This window comes from Chiloscyllium plagiosum, unplaced genomic scaffold (assembly GCF_037043375.1).
Source record: "Chiloscyllium plagiosum isolate Xiang-an unplaced genomic scaffold, Cpla_swu_hap1 HiC_scaffold_3, whole genome shotgun sequence".
Lineage (NCBI taxonomy): Eukaryota > Metazoa > Chordata > Chondrichthyes > Orectolobiformes > Hemiscylliidae > Chiloscyllium > Chiloscyllium plagiosum.
Window position 1 is genome coordinate 38,942,784 of NW_028270141.1, and position 26,295 is coordinate 38,969,078.

At 46.0% G+C, this 26,295-nt stretch overlaps 2 protein-coding genes across 2 annotated transcripts in view; both read left to right on the forward strand.

Annotated features, from left to right (window-relative positions):
• LOC122542620 (potassium voltage-gated channel subfamily KQT member 5-like) overlaps positions 1 to 8,297 on the forward strand; it is a 243,620-nt gene extending 235,323 nt beyond the window's left edge. Inside the window, exons 12-13 of the mRNA XM_043680603.2 lie at positions 2,253 to 2,379; positions 3,470 to 8,297. Of these exons, the coding sequence (XP_043536538.2) occupies positions 2,253 to 2,379; positions 3,470 to 4,297 (955 nt within the window). The 3' untranslated portion in view covers positions 4,298 to 8,297. The remainder of the gene's footprint in view (positions 1 to 2,252; positions 2,380 to 3,469) is intronic.
• A 1,748-nt stretch (positions 8,298 to 10,045) lies between these two features.
• The window catches only part of ddx43 (DEAD (Asp-Glu-Ala-Asp) box polypeptide 43), a 95,924-nt gene continuing 79,674 nt past the window's right edge, over positions 10,046 to 26,295 (forward strand). Inside the window, exon 1 of the mRNA XM_043680581.2 lies at positions 10,046 to 10,346. Coding sequence (XP_043536516.2) covers positions 10,046 to 10,346 — 301 coding nt within the window. The remainder of the gene's footprint in view (positions 10,347 to 26,295) is intronic.

The window sequence follows — 26,295 nt, forward strand, 5'->3', positions numbered from 1 at the left end:
CTTGGTAAGACCATACTTCGAGTATTGTGTGCAGTTTAGGTCTCCTTATCTGAGGAAGGATGTACTGGCCATTTGACAGAGTGCAACAAAGACTGATTCCTGGCATGACAGGACTGACGTATAAAGAGAAACTGGATCTTTTTTTTATTTGTTCATTTTTTAGTGGGATGTGGGTGTTGCTGGTTGGCCAGCATTTATTGCCCATTCCTAGCTGCCCTTGAGATGGTGGTAGTGAGCTGTCTTCATGAACTGCTGCAGTCCACCTGTTGTAGGTTGACTCACTATGCCATTAGGGAGGGAAGTTGGGATTATATTAACCAGAGTTCAGAAGAATGAACCGGCACATCATAGAAATCTATAAAATTCTCGTAGGACTAGACATGGTAAATGTAGGACAAATGATCCCAATGTCCAAAACCAGGTCTCGCAGTTTAAGGAAGCAGGTTAGGCCATTTAGAACTGAGATAACAAGAATTTTCTTTAGCCAAAGAGTGGTGGGATGGTGGAATTCTCTGAACCTTTCCTATTCATATACCCATCCAGGTAGCTCTTAAGTATTGTAATTATATCAGCCTTCGCCACTTCCTCTGACAGTTCATTCCATACACGCACCACCCTCTTCATGAAAACGTTGCCCCTTAGGTCACTTTTAAATCTTTCCCCTCTCAACTTAAACCTATCGCCTCCAGTTTAGACTCCCCTACTCTAGGGAGTCACTTAACTTTAACTATTCACTTTATCATTGCCCTTCAAGATTTTATGATCTTCTGTGACGTCAACCTCTGATGCTCCAGGGAAAATAGGCCCAGCCTATTCAGCCTCTCCTTATAGCTCAAAGCCCCATATCTGGAAACATCTTTGTAAATCCTTTCAAGTCAAACAATATCTTTCCTGTAAGCATTTAATCTTGCACTCATCAGGATAGTTCACGAAAATACCAATTCAAGGGAAAATCAACATTTGCAAAACTCTTTTGAATATTTAATTTTGCAATACTCAAAAACAATGGAGTGTAGAATTTTTGTTGCCACTACCTGCATATTGTTATATGAATAACACTGTGGAGTGAAGGTTCTGAGAATCAGCACTGCAAATTAGAGAGGGACCATCAGTTAAAAACACAGTAATATTTGGAATTGAATATACTGGTGATTCTGATGGTTCTCAATTTTGTGTGTGTCATTTCACAAGTTTTACTGTTTTGTTTCCTTTCAGGTTATTTTTCCAGCCACAACAAAAATCTGCTTGCTCTCAGAATCAGTCTTTATTCACCATTTTGAAGACATACGAAAGATCTTCAAGATTATAAAATTAAAACAAAAACATGCAGACACTGCCACCTTCCCCAGCGGAATATGCTAAAACATTCAACCATGGTCAAGGTGCCAAGTCTTGTTATACCACCTTTGTGCTGACTTGTTTAAATTGGCACAAATGACTCCCAAACCACTTTATATCTGTAACTTGTGAAATCCAGTGGTCACAGAAAATCTCAGATGATGGGGTTGTTAACAAGCTCAGTAGAATTGGTCTGAATGCAGCTTTATGTCTTCATAAAGAACTCCACTTTGGACCAGCACCATCATCATTTGCATATTTTACTGGGGATTGGTAATGTCAAAATGTTGGGAGGGCTGCCAATTTCTGCAACTGCCCAACTTCCATATTTTTCAAAGATCAGTGTGATGATTTTGAGGTGACCAGAAAAGCCAATATACCCAATTTCCCAATGTTAAACTAAACCTACTGTGTCTGTCCATCCCTTTCATTTCCAGAATTGCACCTAATTGCGCTTCACCCCTATTTGCCGTGAACTGCAAAAGTTTTCACTCACTGATTTCTTCTGGACTCTCTCACATTTGGGTGAATGAGTTCTCAAAGGTTCACTGGGGCACTCATCTCTGGGTCTAAAAGGAACACATAACTCACTATTGAGGAAAATCAGCTCCATGTGCTGATATTACCCATCCATCTCACATGAAATACAAATGGATCAAATAAACTTTGATGTGATTAGTTGTGGAATAATGGTCAGGATGATTCTATTGTTCAAGCTGTGGCTTCAGACTTTTAGACCCTTTGCTTAAAGATTTCAGTCTGTGAGATATCTGGTTTCCTGATAAGTGTTTCTACAAGACAATATCATTACAAGGTGTATTTAATCATCGCTATTTCAAGAGACCACTATGAGAGATTCAATTTTCAATGGGTATGTGAAAGCTTCCTGAATTTCTTTATTTTGTTTAATGTAGTGTGGATCATATGCTTGGAAGAGGACAGCTCACAACAGACAAGAGGTCACGTGAGAAAGTCCCACCAGACATTAATGCCACTGATGATCTCAGCATGATGGGACGGGTGGTAAAAGTTGAAAAACAGGTAAAATCAATGTACCATTTGGAAATCATTCCAGTTACTTCCAAGCATCCTTTCCCATTCGTAAAGAAGTACACAACCAAAATAACAGCTCTGTAATTATGAATGTCATTTAAGAATATTGTTTTTTCCACGAATAGACTGGATAATTGCATGTTAATCCATCAATTCTCTAGTCTCTAATCTGGTATTTGGGGGTTAATCCATCGATCTCCAGTCTTTAATCTGCATGTTTGAGAGTGAATCACTGATTTCCCCACTATCAACATACTGGGGGTTACCATTGACCAGAACTTGAACTAGACTTTCCATTTAAATACAGTAACTACAAAAGTAAATCAGAGGCTAGGAATCCAGAAGTGAGTAACTCACTTCCTGATTCCTCAAGGCCTGTACATAATCTACAAGGCACAATTCATGAGTGTGATGGAATATCTGCCTGGATGAATGCAGCTCTGTCAAGAAATGACAAGATCCTCAAGAAACTTGACACTATGGAGGACAAAGCAGCCCTCTTGATTGGCACCCAATAAACAAATGCCCAGTCCCTCCACCATCCATGCTCAGTAGCAGCAGTGTGTCCATTCTAGAAGGAGCACTGCAGAAATTCACCAAACCTCCTTTGACAGAACCTTCCAAACCATAGCTTCTTCCATTTGGAAGAACAAGGGCAGCAGATATGTGGGAACAGCATCAGCTGCAAGGTCCCCTCCAAGCTATTCACCATCCTGACTTGAAAATATATTGCTATTCCTGCAGTATCCCAAAGTCAAAATCCTGGAATTCCTTCCTAATGGCATTCTGGGTCCACCCACAGTGGGACTGCAGTAATTCAAGAAGGCAGCTAACCACCACTTTCTGAAGGACAAAGTGAAATGGGCAATAAATGCTGGCCTATCAATGGCATCCACATCCCGCAAGTAAACAAAAAATGTTCCATTGATCGTCTAGCCTGTAACCTGTATGTTTTGGAATTAAACCATTGATTCTACCATCTCTAATCGAGGTCAGGTTTCATGTTGCGAAAGTCATGATATTCGTGATCTTGGGCAGTTATGTGCTGATTGTGAAACGGTGACATTTATCTTTGCAGGTACAGTCTATCGAATCAAAGCTCGACTGTCTCCTGGATATCTACAGGCAGTGTCTGCACACAGGCTCTGTCTCAGCACTAACACTCGCCTCACTGCAGATGCCAGTATTTGAGTCTGATCAGACATCTGATTACCAAAGTCCTTTAGATGGGCCTAATTCAGCACAGTTTGGTGGTTGCATGTCAAGATCCACAAGTTCGAGGGGATTACAGCACATCCTATCACCTAATGATCCATGTGTTCCCTCTTGCTGCACCATCAGCTCAGTCATGCACCCTCAGGTTCCTCCAACTACTGACAGTGATGGACCCACAATGTCTGCAGTAAATCGAATGGTTCCATCAGCCAAAGTTGCCATGCCAACACTACAATTGTCACCAATTCAGAATGTGTGCAGGGCAACACCTCTCCAGATTATCCCAACCACCAGAGATGCCACCTCCTGCCCTCCTGCTGGTCAAGGAGCAGGAATTAACCTCATTCAGGAGACACAGTGGAAGAGAAGCCAAAGTGCGGAGAACGAATCTTTGGTCAGAGATTGCTCACTCACAGAAAAACCCTTAGAGCACTCACTGTCTGTGCAAAATCTGATCCAATCCACACACAGTCTGAGAGTCCCCACCACTGGCAGCAGCTACAAGGTGAACCAAGAGCACTACTCTGAATTGGCAGATTCACTTCTTTTGCCGAGAGATGAGGAGACTGGTGCAGAGATGCTGGAAGCCAATGTCTCACTGAGGATGGATTTAACCAGAACCCATCAGCACTTTAGCCGAAGTAAGGAGCCATCAAGCCCCTTGAGCCTGTCTCATGTTCAACTAAAATGACATCAGAAGAAGCTTTCCTTTTGACTCTGGCTTCACTTTCTGAAATATATCAGCAAGTGGACTGTCGCTGAGGATGAGACATATTGTGAAACTTTCACATGCAAGGATCTGAACAAATCAGAAAGGCACTTGTAGGAGCAGTTATGAGCTAGTTGCATGAAAAATGCATGTTAAATTTGAAATGATATCTGTTTACAGTGTTATGATTAAAACAGCCTGTTTCTGCTGATATAGCAGGCATTATTCTTGTAAGAAATGTGCACAGAAATTGTTTGAGGATGGACCAGAGTACATTTAATCAACTGTCTGAACAGATTAAAACTATTATTATTTACAGCACATGTTCAGTGATGTTGCATCTCAAGGCTTTCAAGCCAATTGTAACATGCAATTATTTTGTCCAGGTAATGGTTACTGTTTACATCAGAAGTATCTTTCAGCTACATGTGAGGTACAATGATCAGTGTGTCTGTTACAAGGCAAACACACTCATTCACCACCCTTTTGAAAGTTTATTCCTATATATTTTGGTAAACTGTTGATAACTTTATTTTAAAACTGTATTCTAGTTTAACCTTACCTTTGCTGAGGAAAGTGTAAGGGTAGTCTGCAAGATTAAAATTCAGAGAGTGCCAGAGCTAAAAGTCTCATTGCTGCGGAGTGCAATATGAATTAAGTGATGAGACTTCTTATCGAACAGATAAAATTTTTGATGTGCAGTTTTCCAATAGAATGAAATGTTGATGCTTCACAGAAAATATGAGCTCACTATTGAATGTTTTGTATGTAATTTTGTTAATCTATGATTATGATATTTGTACCAATTAGTTGTACAATACCATGTCGAACAGCAGCTGAGCTGGTGGATCCAGATGCTGCCTTGAAGCACAATTTGCTGCATGATTGATCTTAGTGTAAAACACATAGCATTTTACAGCACAGGAGGAGGCTATTCAGCCTATCACACAATCAGAAGAGTTATTCAATTTGTTACACTCTCAGTATATTTTCTTCTTAACCATGTGAATGTTTTCCTTCCAGTAATTGCCCAATTGCTTTTGTATGGATATTATTAAATCTTCCACCTCCCTGTCAGATTGTGCATTCCATATCATTGTAACTCACTGCGTTGCCTCATCTACAAGTTTGATTTGCCAAACTTTATCTAGCTATCAAATCTAGCTACTGATGCTCTTGCCAATGGAAACAGTTTCTCCCTGTCTACTCTATCAAAACTCTTAATAATTTTGACAACCCCTATGCAATCACCTATTAACCTTCTCTGTCATAAAGAAAACAATCTCAGCCTCTCCAGTCTTTCTACATTATTCAAGTCCCTCATCCCTAATACCATTCCAGTAAAGCCTCTCTGCACCTTCTCAAGCACTTGACATCAATTTCTAAAGTGTCAAATTTGACAAAATGCTCCAATTGATGCCTAAAAAGTTTTTATAGAGGTTTAGCTTAATTTTGTTTTTGTACAAAATGACTTTATTTATAAAGCTCGTCATTCTAGATGATTTGCTTTTGCAGCCCCTGCAAAGGTGTGTGTACATGAACCCCCGCCCAGATTTCCTTGTTGTTCACCTAGAATTTACAGTCGCAAGACATATCCCCACCACCGATGTTTGTCTAACTGGTCTAGAATTGTTGGGTTTAAATCTTTTTGGAACAGAGGTGTAACATCTGTGATCCTCTTGTCCTCTGCCAACCAATCCTGTACCCAAAAAGTTTGTAAGATTGTATCCAGAGCTTCCATAATTCCCATCTTTAGTTCCCTCATTAACCTGAGGTCCAAACTGGGTGACCTTTCTACTTTGAGCCCCATAAAATACCTCAAATGTTCGTACCAAAATTCATCTCTTCACACTTCTCTACAATTAATTTATCTGCCACAAGTCTGCACATTTTTCTAGCCTGCTTTGTTTTCCTGAGGTCTTACTATCCTCATCATTTTTTTACCACATTTCTAATTTTGATCATTTGCTTCTGTGAAATTAGCTTTGCATGTACAAATCCAGGTCATTAATGCAGAATAAAAAGAGCAATGGTCCTAATAATGATCCTAAAGAACACCCTGTATATTACCTTCCAACCCGAAAAACAACCGTTCACAACTACTCTCTACCTTCTGACCCTTAGGCACTTTGTATCCACACTGCTGCTGCCTCCTTAATCCTTAGGATTTAATTTTCTTAACAATTATATTGTGTGACACTTTATCAATTGCCTCTTAAATGCTCCAACATGTATCCACTACAACATCCTTTCCATTACTTCATCAAAGAATTTAATAACTTCTTCTAGAGATGATCTTGCTTTAACAAATGTGTGCTGAGTTTCATTTATTGACCCATATTTTTCTAAGTGGCAATGCACTGGAATTACAGTTTAAAGAAATATCCCCACGACTGATGTTTGTCTAACTGGCCTATTGTTGTTGGGTTAAAATCCTTTTGGGACAGAGGAGTAACATCTGTGGTCCTCTTATCCCCGACAATCAACTCCATATCCAAAAAATTTGGAAGATTGTGTCCAGAGCTTCCACAATTCTCATCTTTAGTCCCCTCATTAACCTGAGGTCCAGACTGGGTGACTTTTCTACATAATTACTTTTGTTATTTTTATTTATCCAATTTTTCTTCTGTATCCTCACTGAATGTCACCTTGGCAGCAATGTCTTCTCAAGTGAAAACAGCAAGCTCCCTCTCCCAAGCATCTCTCCTTTATGGCTCTTAATTGGTCCCACCTCACTTCCATTGACTACCCCTTTAGAATTTATGGGCTTAAATTGACATTGGAACCACATTTCCATTCACCACTTATCTGTTTACATACTTTCTGCTTACTGCCATTCCTTTTTTACATTTCTTTTGCAGTTTCTGTGCTCAACTAGATCCCTTATTTATTATGAATCTGACTTTTATGATCATTGTTATTCTTCTGTTTAATTTTAATGCCAATTTCTTTAGTTCACTAAGGAGCTCATCGCAGGAGTATGTTTATCAAACCTTCTTCCATTTGAAGGTCTCTTATTGATCACTTATTGATTTACCTGCCAGGTTTTAACTCCAATCTGCTTTAACTTCACTGAGATTAATCTACTTCTTTGAGTGTTTTGACATTTAATAGTTCCTTGTCCTTTTCCATAGCTACTCCAATATGATCACAAGTTCCTAACTGCTAGCTTCCCACTGAAAATGCTCCATGTTATTCCCAAAAATCAGATCTAACACTGTTCTATTCTTTGTTAGGCTGGAAACAGAGTGATTGGTAAAGTTCTCTTATACACATTTCAGGAATTACTCCAGTCCTTATCCTTTTACATTTTTTCCCACCAATGGATGAAGACTCCCACTATCTCACTACTCTATTGATTTTGCATATTTATGTTACATGACTGATATAGCTGCATATAGCTCACTATAAATTTTTGCCATAATGTTACCTGACATTGTCAAGACAGCGAAAAAGTAATTTCCTCATCGTCTTCTTAAAATTTTAACTTATTTGGCATATGTAGACATTTGTAAATAATCACTAAAAACTTAAAAACTACAATGAATGAGTCTGAATTTCCATTCATCAAAACTCAGTCTGTAAATTTTACAAACTGTATAATATGTAAAGGATATATAGGTTTTACAGCCAATGATTCTTTTTCTTATTTGATCTGTATATGGTGCCTTTCTTGCCTGATGTTCTAACAAATGTGAAGACTAAAGATGAATCCCTAATGTAACAGAGGCTCCTGAAAAATAATAAGGGTCTTTTAAGATCAATTTTACTTGGGCTTAGTGTCAATTCAAATCCTATTTGAGTAATTTTCATAAATTGTTTCACAAGTAATTTATTACATGGAAGTATGTCATTTTGCCTTAAATAACTTGATTGCGGTAAGATTTAGATTTGTTTAATTTATTTGTTCAGTGACAGATCAATTCTGGCTTCTTTAATAAGGTAATGACATCTTTTCTCGAAGCCTAATAAACCAAGAGAAATCAAATCCTGCTTTTGTTTATTCTTCAGCAAGTTTTACTACTCCCAGTGTTTTGGAGTTGATTTCATTTATAAGATTCCTTTTTTTCTGGACAATTCCTGTTTCTTTGTGAACATCTTACTTTTATCTTAAGTTGAGGAAACAAGAATCCCAGATAACAGGCAGCTCCAGATGCAGAAGGAATTGGTTGTCACATAGTGTTGTAGAGTTTTTATAGTGTAGAAACAGGCCCTTTGGGCCATCTTGTCCATGTCAGTCATCAAATAACCATCAGCAAGTGGTTGAGGTTGGAGTCTAAAGGCCTCTCCATTAGAAAAGGAGCAAAAGGAGTTCTAGTTTTGAATACTTTGGCATAGATTTTCTATTCAGTGCCTGAGAAAAGTGGAGAATCTTGTTGAAAGGACCACATGTGAGACATACAGTCCTATACGGTTAGCCTCCCGGCAGCTTCTCATACAGTGTATTCAATGTGGAAATCAAGAATAGCTCTGAAGGAGGGTATTAGGCCCACTATCTTTGTCTTGGCTCTCTGTAAGGGCCAGGTAGTTGCACGATTGTCAGCTCTCTGCTCAGATACTGCTTAAAGTCTAGCAGTAGTTACTGTTGATAATATAGGACATGTCGCTGGAAAAGCACAGCCGGTCAGGAAGCATCTGAGGAGCAGGAGAGTCAACGTTTAAAGTATAAGCTCTTCATCAGGATAAAGAAAAAGAGCTTGAAATGTTTATTCTCCTGCTCCTCAGATGCTGCCTGACCAGCTGTGCTTTTCCAGTGCCACATAGCATCTGCAGTCCTCACTTTCTCCCAATATAGTATAGGACATGTGGCAGTTAATTAGTCCAAAGCAGGCTCCCACAAACAGCAATATGATTATGATGGAATGTTGTAATGACCTAAACACAAACAGCCAAGTCAGTCTCTCATTCCTGTGTTTGCCGTAAAATTAAAATTCAATGACCGTCAAATTTGCCCCAGTAGATCTTAATGATACATTTTGAATAACCAATATCAGACATCAAGCATATAGCTTAAACAAAAGAATTAACAATTACTTTTACCGTCACTTTAGCAGAGCAAAGTTAAACAACAAGGTAATCCAATTCATGTTCACGATTTAAACCCAACTGTCTTTGACGCTATCCCTCACTTACACAAAGTCAGGCAAACAGATACAGTTAAGGAATAAATCAAAAGAAAAATAAGAGATGTAACTAGCTAGTGATATTAAGCAGTTTCCACAATCTATAATGTAACAGGCACATGGGATTGTAACTTGTCTAGTTTCTGAAGGGACCAATTTTTGATGGTTATGGAGGTTATCGATGAATTCGGTAGTTTTTGATTGGTTCAGAGGTTATTGATGGGTTTGGTAGTTATTGATCAGTTTAGGGCACATAGATGGATTTGGAGGTTATCAATTGATTTGGAGGTTATTGATAGGTTTGGAGGTTATTAATGGGTTTAGTTATTGATTGGTTTAGGGCATACTAATGGGTTTGGAGGTTATTGATAGATTTGGAGATTATGGATGAGTTTAGTTATTGATCAGTTTAGGGCACATTGATGGGTTTGGAGATCATTGATGGGTTTATAGATTATTGATTAGTTTGCAGGTTATTGATCTGTTCAGGAGAGACTGATGACTTTGAGGAGAGATGCAATGGAGGTGCGCTTCCCCGAGGTGTGCTCGCTCCTGCGCGTGCCCTCATAAGGTGGGCAGGTGTGCGCGCCCCCGACGGTAGCGGACCATGTCGGACTGGGAGGCGGAGAGCGGCGACGAGCAGGCGCCGGGGTCCCGGGCTGAGTGGAGGCCGCCCCCAGCCCCTAGGCCGGGCCAGAGCCGCCCTCGGAGGGAGCAGGGGGCCGGAGACCGGTGGGAGATCCGCGGGGAGTCGAGCCGGGGCCGGAGGGGGAGACCGTCCGGGACCGGGGGCCGAGGCGGCGGCGGCGGCGGCGGCGGCGGCGGGTCGGCCCGGAATTTACCTTCTCCATCAACTTGCCCTTTCCTCAGCTTCTACATGGAGAGTGCGGCGGTGGGCTCCGTGATAGGTGAGGGCAAATACCCTGTCAGGGGTAAATACTGTGGGCAAATACCCTGTCAGGGGGTAAATACCGGGGAAAATACCCTGTCAGGGGTAAATACTGTGGGCAAATACCCTGTCAGGGGGTAAATACCGGGGCAAATACCCTGTCAGGGGGTAAATACTGTGGGCAAATACCCTGTCAGGGGTAAATACTGTGGGCAACTACCCTGCCGGGGGTAAATACCAGGGCAAATACCCTGTCAGGGGTAAATACCGAGGAAAATAACCTGCTGGGGGTAAATACTGTGGGCAAATACTCTGTCAGGGGGTAAATACCAGGGAAAATACCCTGCTGGGGGTAAATACTGTGGGCAAATATTCTGTCAGGGGGTAAATACCGGGGAAAATACCCTGCTGGGGGTAAATACTGTGGGCAAATACCCTGTCAGGGGGTAAATACCAGGGAAAATACCCTGCCAGGGGGTAAATACTGTGGGCAAATACCTTGTCAGGGAGTAAATACTGTGGGCAAATACCCTGTTGGGGTAAATACCGAGGAAAATACCCTGTCAGAGGGGAAATACTGGGCCAAATACCCTGTCAGGGGGTAAATACTGTGGGCAAATACCCTGTCAGGGGGTAAATACCGGGGAAAATACCCTGCTGGGGGTAAATACTGTGGGCAAATACCCTGTCAGGGAGTAAATACTGTGGGGTAATACCCTGTTGGGGTAAATACCGAGGCAAATACCCTGTCAGAGGGGAAATACCAGGGCAAATACCCTGTCGGGGTAAATACCGGGGCAAATACCCTGTCAGGAGGTAAATGCTGTGGGCAAATACCCTGTCAAGGATCAATACTGTGGGCAAATACCCTGTCGGGTAAATACCCTGTCAGGGGGTAAATACTGTGGGCAAATACCCTAACAGGGGAAAATACTGTGGGCAAATACCCTGTCAGGGGGTAAATACCTGGGCAAATACCCTGTCAGGGGGTAAATACCAGGGCAAAAAACCTGTCAGGGGGTAAATACTGTGGGCTAATACCCTGTCAGGTGGTAAATACCGGGGCAAATACCCTGTTGGGGTAAATACCGGGGAAAATACCCTGTCACGGAGTAAATACTGTGGGCAAATACCCTGTCAGGGGAATACTGTGGGCAAATACTCTGTCGGGGGTAAATAATGGGGCAAATACCCTGTCGGGGGTAAATAATGGGGCAAATACCCTGTCATGGGGTAAATACTGTGGGCAAATACCCTGTCAGGGGGTAAATACCAGGGCAAATACCCTGTCAGGGGGTAAATACCGGGGCAAATACCCTGTCGGAGTAAATACTGTAGGCAAATACCCTGTCAGGGGGTAAATACCGGGGCAAATACCATGTCAGGGGGTAAATACCGGGGCAATTAACTGTCAGAGGGTAAATACTGGGGCAAATATCCTGTCAGGGGGTATATACTGTGGGCAAATACCTGTCAGAGGGTAAATACTGGGGCAAATACCATGTCAGGGGGTATATACTGTGGGCAAATACCCTGTCAGGGGTATATACTGTGGGCAAATACCTGTCAGAGGGTAAATACTGGGGCAAATACCCTGTCGGGGGTAAGTACTGTGGGCACATTCCCTGTCAGGGGGTAAATACTGTGAGCAAATACCCTGTCAGGGCGTAAATACTGGGGAAAATACCCTGCCAGGGTGTAAATACTGTGGGCAAATACACTGTCGGGGTAAACACCGAGGCAAATACACTGTCAGAGGGGATATACCGGGGCAAATACCCTGTCAGAGGGTAAATACCGGGGCAAATACCCTGTCAGGGGGTAAATACTGTGGGCTAATACCCTGTCAGGGGGTAAATACTGTGGGCTAATACCCTGTCAGGTTGTAAATACCGGGGCAAATACCCTGTCGGGGGTAAATACCGGGGAAAATACCCTGTCACGGAGTAAATACTGTGGGCAAATACCCTGTCGGGGTAAATACCGGGGTCAAATACCCTGTCGGGGTACATATTGGGTCAAATACCCTGTCAAGGAGTAAATACTGTGGGCTATTACCCTGTCAGGGAGTAAGTACTGTGGGCAAATACCCTGTCGGGGGTAAATACTGTGGGCAAATACCCTGTCAGGGAGTAAATACTGTGGGCAAATACCCTGTTGGGGTAAATACCGAGGCAAATACCCTGTCAGAGGGGAAATACTGCGTCAAATACCCTGTCAGAGGGGAAATACCGGAGCAAATACCGTGTCAGGGGGTAAATACTGGGGCAAATACCGTGTCAGGGGATAAATACTGGGGCAAATACCCTGTCGGGGTAAATACTGGGGCAAATACCCTGTCGGGGTAAATACTGTGGGCAAATACCCTAACGGGTAAATACTGTGGGCAAATACGAGTCAGTGTAAATACCAGGGCAAATACCCTGTCAGGGGGTAAATACCAGGGCAAATACCCTGTCAGGGGGTAAATACTGTGGGCTAATACCCTGTCAGGTTGTAAATACCGGGGCAAATACCCTGTCGGGGGTAAATACTGGGGAAAATACCCTGTCACGGAGTAAATACTGTGGGCAAATACCCTGTCAGGGGAGCCGTGTCAGGGGATAAATACTTGGACAAATACCCTGTCAGGGGGTAAATACTGGGGCAAATACCCTGTCAGGGGGTAAATACTGTGGGCAAATACCCTAACAGGGGTAAATACTGTGGGCAAATACGAGTCAGAGTGTAAATACCAGGGCAAATACCCTGTCAGGGGGTAAATACCAGGGCACTACCCTGTCAGGGGGTAAATACTGTGGGCTAATACCCTGTCAGGTTGTAAATAATGGGGCAAATACCCTGCTGGCGGTAAATACTGTGGGCAAATACCCTGTCAGGGAGTAAATACTGTGGGCAAATACCCTGTCGGGGTTAATACCAAGGCTAATACCCTGTCAGAGGGGATGTACCGGGGCAAATACCCTGTCAGAGTGTAAATACCGGGGCAAATACCCTAACAGGGGTAAATACTGTGGGCAAATACCCTAACAGGGGTAAATACTGTGGGCAAATACGAGTCAGAGTGTAAATACCAGGGCAAATACCCTGTCGGGGTAAATACCAGGGCAAATACCCTGTCATGGCGTAAATACTGTGGGCAAATACCCTGTCAGGGAGTAAATACTGTGGGCAAATACCCTGTCGGGGTAAATATCGGGTCAAATACCCTGTCACGGAGTAAATACTGTGGGCAAGTACCCTGTCAGGGAGTAAGTACTGTGGGCAAATACCCTGTCGTGGTAAATACCGGGGAAAATACCCTGTCGGGGTAAATACCGGGGCAAATACCCTGTCAGGGTAAATACCGGGGCAAATACCCTGCCGCCAGTAAATACTGTGGGCAAATACCCGGTCAGGGAGTAAATACTGTGGGCAAATACCCTGTCGGGGTTAATACCAAGGCTAATACCCTGTCAGAGGGGATATACCGGGGCAAATACCCTGTCGGGGGTAAATACTGTGGGCAACTACACTGTCAGGGGGTAAATACTGTGGGCAAATACCCTGCCATGGGGTAAATACCCTGTTGGTGGTAAATACTGTGGGCATATACCCTGTCAGGGGGTAAATACCAGGGAAAATACCCTGCAAGGGGGTAAATACTGTGGGCAAATACCACCAGGGAGTAAATACTATGGGCAAATACCCTGTTGGGGTAAATACCGGGGCAAATACCCTGTCAGAGGGTACATACCGGAGAAAATACCCTGTCGGGGTAAATACTGGGGCAAATACCCTGTCAGGGGATAAATACTTGTGCAAATACCCTGTCAGGGGTAAATAACCTGTCAGGGGGTAAATACCAGGGCAAATACACTGTCAGGTGGTAAATACTGTGGGCAAATACCTGTCAGAGGGTAAATACCGTGTCAGGGGTAAATACCAGGGCAAATACCCTGTCAGGGGGTAAATACTGTGGGCTAATACCCTGTCAGGTTGTAAATACCGGGGCAAATACCCTGTCAGGGGGTACATACCAGGGAAAATACCCTGTCATGGAGTAAATACTGTGGGAAAACACCCTGTCGGGGTAAATACCGGGGCAAATACCCTGTCAGGGTGTAAATACGAGGGCAAATACTCTGTCAGGGGGTAAATACAAGGGGAAATACCCTGTCAGGGGGTAAGTATTGTGGGCTAATACCCTGTCAGGTGGTAAATACCGGGGCAAATACCCTGTCGGGGTAAATACCGGGGAAAATACCCTGTCACGGAGTAAATACTGTGGGCAAATACTCTGTCAGGGGAGTACTGTGGGCAAATACCCTGTCATGGGGTAAATACTGTGGACAAATACCCTGTCGGGGGTAAATACTGGGGCAAATACCCTGTCAGGGGGTAAATACCGGGACAATATCCTGCCGGGGGTAAATACGAGGGCAAATACCCTGTCAGGGGGTAAATACCAGGGCAAATACCCTGTCAGGGAGTAAATACTGTGGACAAATATCCTGTCGGGGGTAAATACCGGGGCAAATACCCTGTCGGGGTAAATACTGGGGCAAATACCATGTCAGGGGGTATATACTGTGGGCAAATACCCTGTCAGGGGTATATACTGTGGGCAAATACCTGTCAGAGGGTAAATACTGGGGCAAATACCCTGTCGGGGGTAAGTACTGTGGGCACATTCCCTGTCAGGGGGTAAATACTGTGAGCAAATACCCTGTCAGGGCGTAAATACCGGGGACAATATCCTGCCGGGGGTAAATACTGTGGGCAAATACCCTGTCGGGGTAAACACCGAGGCAAATACACTGTCAGAGGGGTTATACCGGGGCAAATACCCTGTCAGAGGGTAAATACCGGGGCAGATACCCTGTCAGGGGTAAATACTGTGGGAAAATACCCTGTTGATGTAAATACCGTGGCAAATACCCTGTCAGAGGGGAAATACTGCGGCAAATACCCTGTCAGAGGGGAAATACCGGGGCAAATACCCTGTCAGAGGGGAAATACCGGAGTAAATACCCTGTCAGGGGGTAAATACTGGGGCAAATAACCTGTCGGGATAAATACCCTGTCAGGGGGTAAATACTGGGGCAAATACCCTAACAGGGGTAAATACTGTGGGCAAATAGCAGTCTGAGTGTAAATACCAGGGCAAATACCCTGTCAGGGGGTAAATACCGGGGAAAATACCCTGTCACGGAGTAAATACTGTGGCCAAATACCCTGTCAGGGGTAAATACCTTGGCAAATACCCTGTCAGAGGGGACATACTGGGCAAATACCCTGCCAGGAGTAAATACTGTGGGTAAATACCCTTTTGGGGTAAGAACCGGGGCAAATACCCTGTCAGAGGGGAAATACTGGGCAAATACCTGGTAAGAGGGTAAATACTGTGGGCAAATTCCCTGTCGGGGGGTAAATACCAGGGGCACATTCCCTGCCGGGGGTAAATACTGGGGCAAATACCTTGTCAGGGGGTAAATAACATGGCAAATACCCTGTCAGAGGGTAAATACTGTGGTCAAATACCCTGTCAGGGGGTAAATACTGTGGGCAAATATCCTGTCAGGGTGTATACCGGGGCAAATACCCTGTCAGGGGAATACTGTGTGCAAATACCCTGTCAGGGGGTAAATACTGTGGGCAAATACCCTGTTGGGGGTAAATACCGGGGCAAATACCCTGTCAGGGGGTAGATACCGGGGCAATTACTCTGTCATGGGGTAAATACTGTGGGCAAATACCCTGTCAGAGGGTAAATACTGGGGCAAATACCCTGTCAGGGGGTATATACTGTGGGCAAATACCTGTCAGAGGGTAAATACTCGGGCAAATACCATGTCAGGGGGAATATACTGGGCAAATACCCTGTCAGGGGTATATACTGTGGGCAAATACCTGTCAGAGGGTAAATACTGTGGGCAAATACCCTGTTGGGGGTAAATACCGGGGCAAATACCCTGTCAGGGGGTAGATACCGGGGCAATTACTCTGTCATGGGGTAAATACTGTGGGCAAATACCCTGTCAGAGGGTAAATACTGGGGCAAATACCCTGTCAGGGGGTATATACTGTGGGCAAATACCTGTCAGAGGGTAAATACTCGGGCAAATACCATGTCAGGGGGAATATACTGGGCAAATACCCTGTCAGGGGTATATACTGTGGGCAAATACCTGTCAGAGGGTAAATACTGGGGCAAATACCCTGTCGGGGGTAAGTACTGTGGGCACATTGCCTGTCAGGGGGTAAATACTGTGGACAAATACCCTGTCGGGGTAAACACCGAGGCAAATACCCGGTCAGAGGGGATATACCGGGGCAAATACCCGGTCAGAGGGGATATACCGGGGCAAATACCCGGTCAGAGGGTAAATACCAGGGCAAATACCCTGTCAGAGGGGAAATACCGGGGAAAATACCCTGCCAGGGGGTAAATACTGTGGGCAAATACCTTGTCAGGGGATAAATAACAGGGCAAATACCCTGTCAGAGGGTAAATACTGTGGTCAAATACCCTGTCAGCGTGTAAATACTGTGGGCAAATACCCTGTCAGGGTATATACCGGGGCAAATACCCTGTCAGGGGAATACTGTGGGCAAATACCTTGTCAGGGGGTAAATACTGTGGGCAAATACCCTGTCAGGGGGTAAATACCGGGGCAAATACCCTGTCAGGGGGTAAATACCGGGGCAAATACCCTGTCATGGGGTAAGTATTGTGGGCAAATACCCCGTCAGGGGGTAAATACTGGGGCAAATACCCTGTCAGGGGGTATATACTGTGGGCAAATACCTGTCAGAGGGTAAATACTGGGGCAAATGCCCTGTCGGGGGTAAGTACTGTGGGCACATTCCCTGTCAGGGGCTAAATACTGTGGGCAAATACCCTGTCGGGGTAAACACCGAGGCAAATACACTGTCAGAGGGGATATACCGGGGCAAATACCCTGTCAGAGGGTAGATACCGGGGCAAATACCCTGTCAGGGGGTAAATACTGGGGATAATACCCTGCCAGGGGGTAAATACTGTGGGCAAATACCGTCAGGGAGTAAATACTATGGGCAAATACCTTGTTGGGGCAAATACCGAGGCAAATACCCTGTCAGAGGGGAAATAACGGGGTAAATACCCTGTCAGAGGGTACATACCGGAGCAAATACCCTGTCCGTGGGTAAATACCAGGGTAAATACCCTGTCAGGGGGTAAATACTGTGGGCTAATACCATGTCAGGGGGTATATACTGTGGGCAAATACCCTGTCAGGGGTATATACTGTGGGCAAATACCTGTCAGAGGGTAAATACTGGGGCAAATACCCTGTCGGGGGTAAGTACTGTGGGCACATTCCCTGTCAGGGGGTAAATACTGTGAGCAAATACCCTGTCAGGGCGTAAATACTGGGGAAAATACCCTGCCAGGGTGTAAATACTGTGGGCAAATACACTGTCGGGGTAAACACCGAGGCAAATACACTGTCAGAGGGGATATACCGGGGCAAATACCCTGTCAGAGGGTAAATACCGGGGCAAATACCCTGTCAGGGGGTAAATACTGTGGGCTAATACCCTGTCAGGGGGTAAATACTGTGGGCTAATACCCTGTCAGGTTGTAAATACCGGGGCAAATACCCTGTCGGGGGTAAATACCGGGGAAAATACCCTGTCACGGAGTAAATACTGTGGGCAAATACCCTGTCGGGGTAAATACCGGGGTCAAATACCCTGTCGGGGTACATATTGGGTCAAATACCCTGTCAAGGAGTAAATACTGTGGGCTATTACCCTGTCAGGGAGTAAGTACTGTGGGCAAATACCCTGTCGGGGGTAAATACTGTGGGCAAATACCCTGTCAGGGAGTAAATACTGTGGGCAAATACCCTGTTGGGGTAAATACCGAGGCAAATACCCTGTCAGAGGGGAAATACTGCGTCAAATACCCTGTCAGAGGGGAAATACCGGAGCAAATACCGTGTCAGGGGGTAAATACTGGGGCAAATACCGTGTCAGGGGATAAATACTGGGGCAAATACCCTGTCGGGGTAAATACTGGGGCAAATACCCTGTCGGGGTAAATACTGTGGGCAAATACCCTAACAGGGGTAAATACTGTGGGCAAATACCCTAACGGGTAAATACTGTGGGCAAATACGAGTCAGTGTAAATACCGGGGCAAATACCCTGTCAGGGGAATACTGTGTGCAAATACCCTGTCAGGGGGTAAATACTGTGGGCAAATACCCTGTTGGGGGTAAATACCGGGGCAAATACCCTGTCAGGGGGTAGATACCGGGGCAATTACTCTGTCATGGGGTAAATACTGTGGGCAAATACCCTGTCAGAGGGTAAATACTGGGGCAAATACCCTGTCAGGGGGTATATACTGTGGGCAAATACCTGTCAGAGGGTAAATACTCGGGCAAATACCATGTCAGGGGGAATATACTGGGCAAATACCCTGTCAGGGGTATATACTGTGGGCAAATACCTGTCAGAGGGTAAATACTGGGGCAAATACCCTGTCGGGGGTAAGTACTGTGGGCACATTGCCTGTCAGGGGGTAAATACTGTGGACAAATACCCTGTCGGGGTAAACACCGGGGCAAATACCCGGTCAGAGGGGATATACCGGGGCAAATACCCGGTCAGAGGGGATATACCGGGGCAAATACCCGGTCAGAGGGTAAATACCAGGGCAAATACCCTGTCAGAGGGGAAATACCGGGGAAAATACCCTGCCAGGGGGTAAATACTGTGGGCAAATACCTTGTCAGGGGATAAATAACAGGGCAAATACCCTGTCAGAGGGTAAATACTGTGGTCAAATACCCTGTCAGCGTGTAAATACTGTGGGCAAATACCCTGTCAGGGTATATACCGGGGCAAATACCCTGTCAGGGGAATACTGTGGGCAAATACCTTGTCAGGGGGTAAATACTGTGGGCAAATACCCTGTCAGGGGGTAAATACCGGGGCAAATACCCTGTCAGGGGGTAAATACCGGGGCAAATACCCTGTCATGGGGTAAGTATTGTGGGCAAATACCCCGTCAGGGGGTAAATACTGGGGCAAATACCCTGTCAGGGGGTATATACTGTGGGCAAATACCTGTCAGAGGGTAAATACTGGGGCAAATGCCCTGTCGGGGGTAAGTACTGTGGGCACATTCCCTGTCAGGGGCTAAATACTGTGGGCAAATACCCTGTCGGGGTAAACACCGAGGCAAATACACTGTCAGAGGGGATATACCGGGGCAAATACCCTGTCAGAGGGTAGATACCGGGGCAAATACCCTGTCAGGGGGTAAATACTGGGGAAAATACCCTGCCAGGGGGTAAATACTGTGGGCAAATACCGTCAGGGAGTAAATACTATGGGCAAATACCTTGTTGGGGCAAATACCGAGGCAAATACCCTGTCAGAGGGGAAATAACGGGGTAAATACCCTGTCAGAGGGTACATACCGGAGCAAATACCCTGTCCGTGGGTAAATACCAGGGTAAATACCCTGTCAGGGGGTAAATACTGTGGGCTAATACCATGTCAGGGGGTATATACTGTGGGCAAATACCCTGTCAGGGGTATATACTGTGGGCAAATACCTGTCAGAGGGTAAATACTGGGGCAAATACCCTGTCGGGGGTAAGTACTGTGGGCACATTCCCTGTCAGGGGGTAAATACTGTGAGCAAATACCCTGTCAGGGCGTAAATACTGGGGAAAATACCCTGCCAGGGTGTAAATACTGTGGGCAAATACACTGTCGGGGTAAACACCGAGGCAAATACACTGTCAGAGGGGATATACCGGGGCAAATACCCTGTCAGAGGGTAAATACCGGGGCAAATACCCTGTCAGGGGGTAAATACTGTGGGCTAATACCCTGTCAGGGGGTAAATACTGTGGGCTAATACCCTGTCAGGTTGTAAATACCGGGGCAAATACCCTGTCGGGGGTAAATACCGGGGAAAATACCCTGTCACGGAGTAAATACTGTGGGCAAATACCCTGTCGGGGTAAATACCGGGGTCAAATACCCTGTCGGGGTACATATTGGGTCAAATACCCTGTCAAGGAGTAAATACTGTGGGCTATTACCCTGTCAGGGAGTAAGTACTGTGGGCAAATACCCTGTCGGGGGTAAATACTGTGGGCAAATACCCTGTCAGGGAGTAAATACTGTGGGCAAATACCCTGTTGGGGTAAATACCGAGGCAAATACCCTGTCAGAGGGGAAATACTGCGTCAAATACCCTGTCAGAGGGGAAATACCGGAGCAAATACCGTGTCAGGGGGTAAATACTGGGGCAAATACCGTGTCAGGGGATAAATACTGGGGCAAATACCCTGTCGGGGTAAATACTGGGGCAAATACCCTGTCGGGGTAAATACTGTGGGCAAATACCCTAACAGGGGTAAATACTGTGGGCAAATACCCTAACGGGTAAATACTGTGGGCAAATACGAGTCAGTGTAAATACCGGGGCAAATACCCTGTCAGGGGAATACTGTGTGCAAATACCCTGTCAGGGGGTAAATACTGTGGGCAAATACCCTGTTGGGGGTAAATACCGGGGCAAATACCCTGTCAGGGGGTAGATACCGGGGCAATTACTCTGTCATGGGGTAAATACTGTGGGCAAATACCCTGTCAGAGGGTAAATACTGGGGCAAATACCCTGTCAGGGGGTATATACTGTGGGCAAATACCTGTCAGAGGGTAAATACTCGGGCAAATACCATGTCAGGGGGAATATACTGGGCAAATACCCTGTCAGGGGTATATACTGTGGGCAAATACCTGTCAGAGGGTAAATACTGGGGCAAATACCCTGTCGGGGGTAAGTACTGTGGGCACATTGCCTGTCAGGGGGTAAATACTGTGGACAAATACCCTGTCGGGGTAAACACCGAGGCAAATACCCGGTCAGAGGGGATATACCGGGGCAAATACCCGGTCAGAGGGGATATACCGGGGCAAATACCCTGTCAGAGGGTAAATACCAGGGCAAATACCCTGTCAGAGGGGAAATACCGGGGAAAATACCCTGCCAGGGGGTAAATACTGTGGGCAAATACCTTGTCAGGGGATAAATAACAGGGCAAATACCCTGTCAGAGGGTAAATACTGTGGTCAAATACCCTGTCAGCGTGTAAATACTGTGGGCAAATACCCTGTCAGGGTATATACCGGGGCAAATACCCTGTCAGGGGAATACTGTGGGCAAATACCTTGTCAGGGGGTAAATACTGTGGGCAAATACCCTGTCAGGGGGTAAATACCGGGGCAAATACCCTGTCAGGGGGTAAATACCGGGGCAAATACCCTGTCATGGGGTAAGTATTGTGGGCAAATACCCCGTCAGGGGGTAAATACTGGGGCAAATACCCTGTCAGGGGGTATATACTGTGGGCAAATACCTGTCAGAGGGTAAATACTGGGGCAAATGCCCTGTCGGGGGTAAGTACTGTGGGCACATTCCCTGTCAGGGGCTAAATACTGTGGGCAAATACCCTGTCGGGGTAAACACCGAGGCAAATACACTGTCAGAGGGGATATACCGGGGCAAATACCCTGTCAGAGGGTAGATACCGGGGCAAATACCCTGTCAGGGGGTAAATACTGGGGAAAATACCCTGCCAGGGGGTAAATACTGTGGGCAAATACCGTCAGGGAGTAAATACTATGGGCAAATACCTTGTTGGGGCAAATACCGAGGCAAATACCCTGTCAGAGGGGAAATAACGGGGTAAATACCCTGTCAGAGGGTACATACCGGAGCAAATACCCTGTCCGTGGGTAAATACCAGGGTAAATACCCTGTCAGGGGGTAAATACTGTGGGCTAATACCATGTCAGGGGGTATATACTGTGGGCAAATACCCTGTCAGGGGTATATACTGTGGGCAAATACCTGTCAGAGGGTAAATACTGGGGCAAATACCCTGTCGGGGGTAAGTACTGTGGGCACATTCCCTGTCAGGGGGTAAATACTGTGAGCAAATACCCTGTCAGGGCGTAAATACTGGGGAAAATACCCTGCCAGGGTGTAAATACTGTGGGCAAATACACTGTCGGGGTAAACACCGAGGCAAATACACTGTCAGAGGGGATATACCGGGGCAAATACCCTGTCAGAGGGTAAATACCGGGGCAAATACCCTGTCAGGGGGTAAATACTGTGGGCTAATACCCTGTCAGGGGGTAAATACTGTGGGCTAATACCCTGTCAGGTTGTAAATACCGGGGCAAATACCCTGTCGGGGGTAAATACCGGGGAAAATACCCTGTCACGGAGTAAATACTGTGGGCAAATACCCTGTCGGGGTAAATACCGGGGTCAAATACCCTGTCGGGGTACATATTGGGTCAAATACCCTGTCAAGGAGTAAATACTGTGGGCTATTACCCTGTCAGGGAGTAAGTACTGTGGGCAAATACCCTGTCGGGGGTAAATACTGTGGGCAAATACCCTGTCAGGGAGTAAATACTGTGGGCAAATACCCTGTTGGGGTAAATACCGAGGCAAATACCCTGTCAGAGGGGAAATACTGCGTCAAATACCCTGTCAGAGGGGAAATACCGGAGCAAATACCGTGTCAGGGGGTAAATACTGGGGCAAATACCGTGTCAGGGGATAAATACTGGGGCAAATACCCTGTCGGGGTAAATACTGGGGCAAATACCCTGTCGGGGTAAATACTGTGGGCAAATACCCTAACAGGGGTAAATACTGTGGGCAAATACCCTAACGGGTAAATACTGTGGGCAAATACGAGTCAGTGTAAATACCGGGGCAAATACCCTGTCAGGGGAATACTGTGTGCAAATACCCTGTCAGGGGGTAAATACTGTGGGCAAATACCCTGTTGGGGGTAAATACCGGGGCAAATACCCTGTCAGGGGGTAGATACCGGGGCAATTACTCTGTCATGGGGTAAATACTGTGGGCAAATACCCTGTCAGAGGGTAAATACTGGGGCAAATACCCTGTCAGGGGGTATATACTGTGGGCAAATACCTGTCAGAGGGTAAATACTCGGGCAAATACCATGTCAGGGGGAATATACTGGGCAAATACCCTGTCAGGGGTATATACTGTGGGCAAATACCTGTCAGAGGGTAAATACTGGGGCAAATACCCTGTCGGGGGTAAGTACTGTGGGCACATTGCCTGTCAGGGGGTAAATACTGTGGACAAATACCCTGTCGGGGTAAACACCGAGGCAAATACCCGGTCAGAGGGGATATACCGGGGCAAATACCCGGTCAGAGGGGATATACCGGGGCAAATACCCTGTCAGAGGGTAAATACCAGGGCAAATACCCTGTCAGAGGGGAAATACCGGGGAAAATACCCTGCCAGGGGGTAAATACTGTGGGCAAATACCTTGTCAGGGGATAAATAACAGGGCAAATACCCTGTCAGAGGGTAAATACTGTGGTCAAATACCCTGTCAGCGTGTAAATACTGTGGGCAAATACCCTGTCAGGGTATATACCGGGGCAAATACCCTGTCAGGGGAATACTGTGGGCAAATACCTTGTCAGGGGGTAAATACTGTGGGCAAATACCCTGTCAGGGGGTAAATACCGGGGCAAATACCCTGTCAGGGGGTAAATACCGGGGCAAATACCCTGTCATGGGGTAAGTATTGTGGGCAAATACCCCGTCAGGGGGTAAATACTGGGGCAAATACCCTGTCAGGGGGTATATACTGTGGGCAAATACCTGTCAGAGGGTAAATACTGGGGCAAATGCCCTGTCGGGGGTAAGTACTGTGGGCACATTCCCTGTCAGGGGCTAAATACTGTGGGCAAATACCCTGTCGGGGTAAACACCGAGGCAAATACCCTGTCAGAGGGTAGATACCGGGGCAAATACCCTGTCAGAGGGTAGATACCGGGGCAAATACCCTGTCAGGGGGTAAATACTGGGGAAAATACCCTGCCAGGGGGTAAATACTGTGGGCAAATACCGTCAGGGAGTAAATACTATGGGCAAATACCTTGTTGGGGCAAATACCGAGGCAAATACCCTGTCAGAGGGGAAATAACGGGGTAAATACCCTGTCAGAGGGTACATACCGGAGCAAATACCCTGTCCGTGGGTAAATACCAGGGTAAATACCCTGTCAGGGGGTAAATACTGTGGGCTAATACCATGTCAGGGGGTATATACTGTGGGCAAATACCCTGTCAGGGGTATATACTGTGGGCAAATACCTGTCAGAGGGTAAATACTGGGGCAAATACCCTGTCGGGGGTAAGTACTGTGGGCACATTCCCTGTCAGGGGGTAAATACTGTGAGCAAATACCCTGTCAGGGCGTAAATACTGGGGAAAATACCCTGCCAGGGTGTAAATACTGTGGGCAAATACACTGTCGGGGTAAACACCGAGGCAAATACACTGTCAGAGGGGATATACCGGGGCAAATACCCTGTCAGAGGGTAAATACCGGGGCAAATACCCTGTCAGGGGGTAAATACTGTGGGCTAATACCCTGTCAGGGGGTAAATACTGTGGGCTAATACCCTGTCAGGTTGTAAATACCGGGGCAAATACCCTGTCGGGGGTAAATACCGGGGAAAATACCCTGTCACGGAGTAAATACTGTGGGCAAATACCCTGTCGGGGTAAATACCGGGGTCAAATACCCTGTCGGGGTACATATTGGGTCAAATACCCTGTCAAGGAGTAAATACTGTGGGCTATTACCCTGTCAGGGAGTAAGTACTGTGGGCAAATACCCTGTCGGGGGTAAATACTGTGGGCAAATACCCTGTCAGGGAGTAAATACTGTGGGCAAATACCCTGTTGGGGTAAATACCGAGGCAAATACCCTGTCAGAGGGGAAATACTGCGTCAAATACCCTGTCAGAGGGGAAATACCGGAGCAAATACCGTGTCAGGGGGTAAATACTGGGGCAAATACCGTGTCAGGGGATAAATACTGGGGCAAATACCCTGTCGGGGTAAATACTGGGGCAAATACCCTGTCGGGGTAAATACTGTGGGCAAATACCCTAACAGGGGTAAATACTGTGGGCAAATACCCTAACGGGTAAATACTGTGGGCAAATACGAGTCAGTGTAAATACCAGGGCAAATACCCTGTCAGGGGGTAAATACCAGGGCAAATACCCTGTCGGGGGTAAATACTGTGGGCTAATACCCTGTCAGGTTGTAAATACCGGGGCAAATACCCTGTCGGGGGTAAATACTGGGGAAAATACCCTGTCACGGAGTAAATACTGTGGGCAAATACCCTGTCAGGGGAGCCGTGTCAGGGGATAAATACTTGGACAAATACCCTGTCAGGGGGTAAATACTGGGGCAAATACCCTGTCAGGGGGTAAATACTGTGGGCAAATACCCTAACAGGGGTAAATACTGTGGGCAAATACGAGTCAGAGTGTAAATACCAGGGCAAATACCCTGTCAGGGGGTAAATACCAGGGCACTACCCTGTCAGGGGGTAAATACTGTGGGCTAATACCCTGTCAGGTTGTAAATAATGGGGCAAATACCCTGCTGGCGGTAAATACTGTGGGCAAATACCCTGTCAGGGAGTAAATACTGTGGGCAAATACCCTAACAGGGGTAAATACTGTGGGCAAATACCCTAACAGGGGTAAATACTGTGGGCAAGTACCCTGTCAGGGAGTAAGTACTGTGGGCAAATACCCTGTCGTGGTAAATACCGGGGAAAATACCCTGTCGGGGTAAATACCGGGGCAAATACCCTGTCAGGGTAAATACCGGGGCAAATACCCTGCCGCCAGTAAATACTGTGGGCAAATACCCGGTCAGGGAGTAAATACTGTGGGCAAATACCCTGTGGGGGTTAATACCAAGGCTAATACCCTGTCAGAGGGGATATACCGGGGCAAATACCCTGTCAGAGTGTAAATACCGGGGCAAATACCCTGTCGGGGGTAAATACTGTGGGCAACTACACTGTCAGGGGG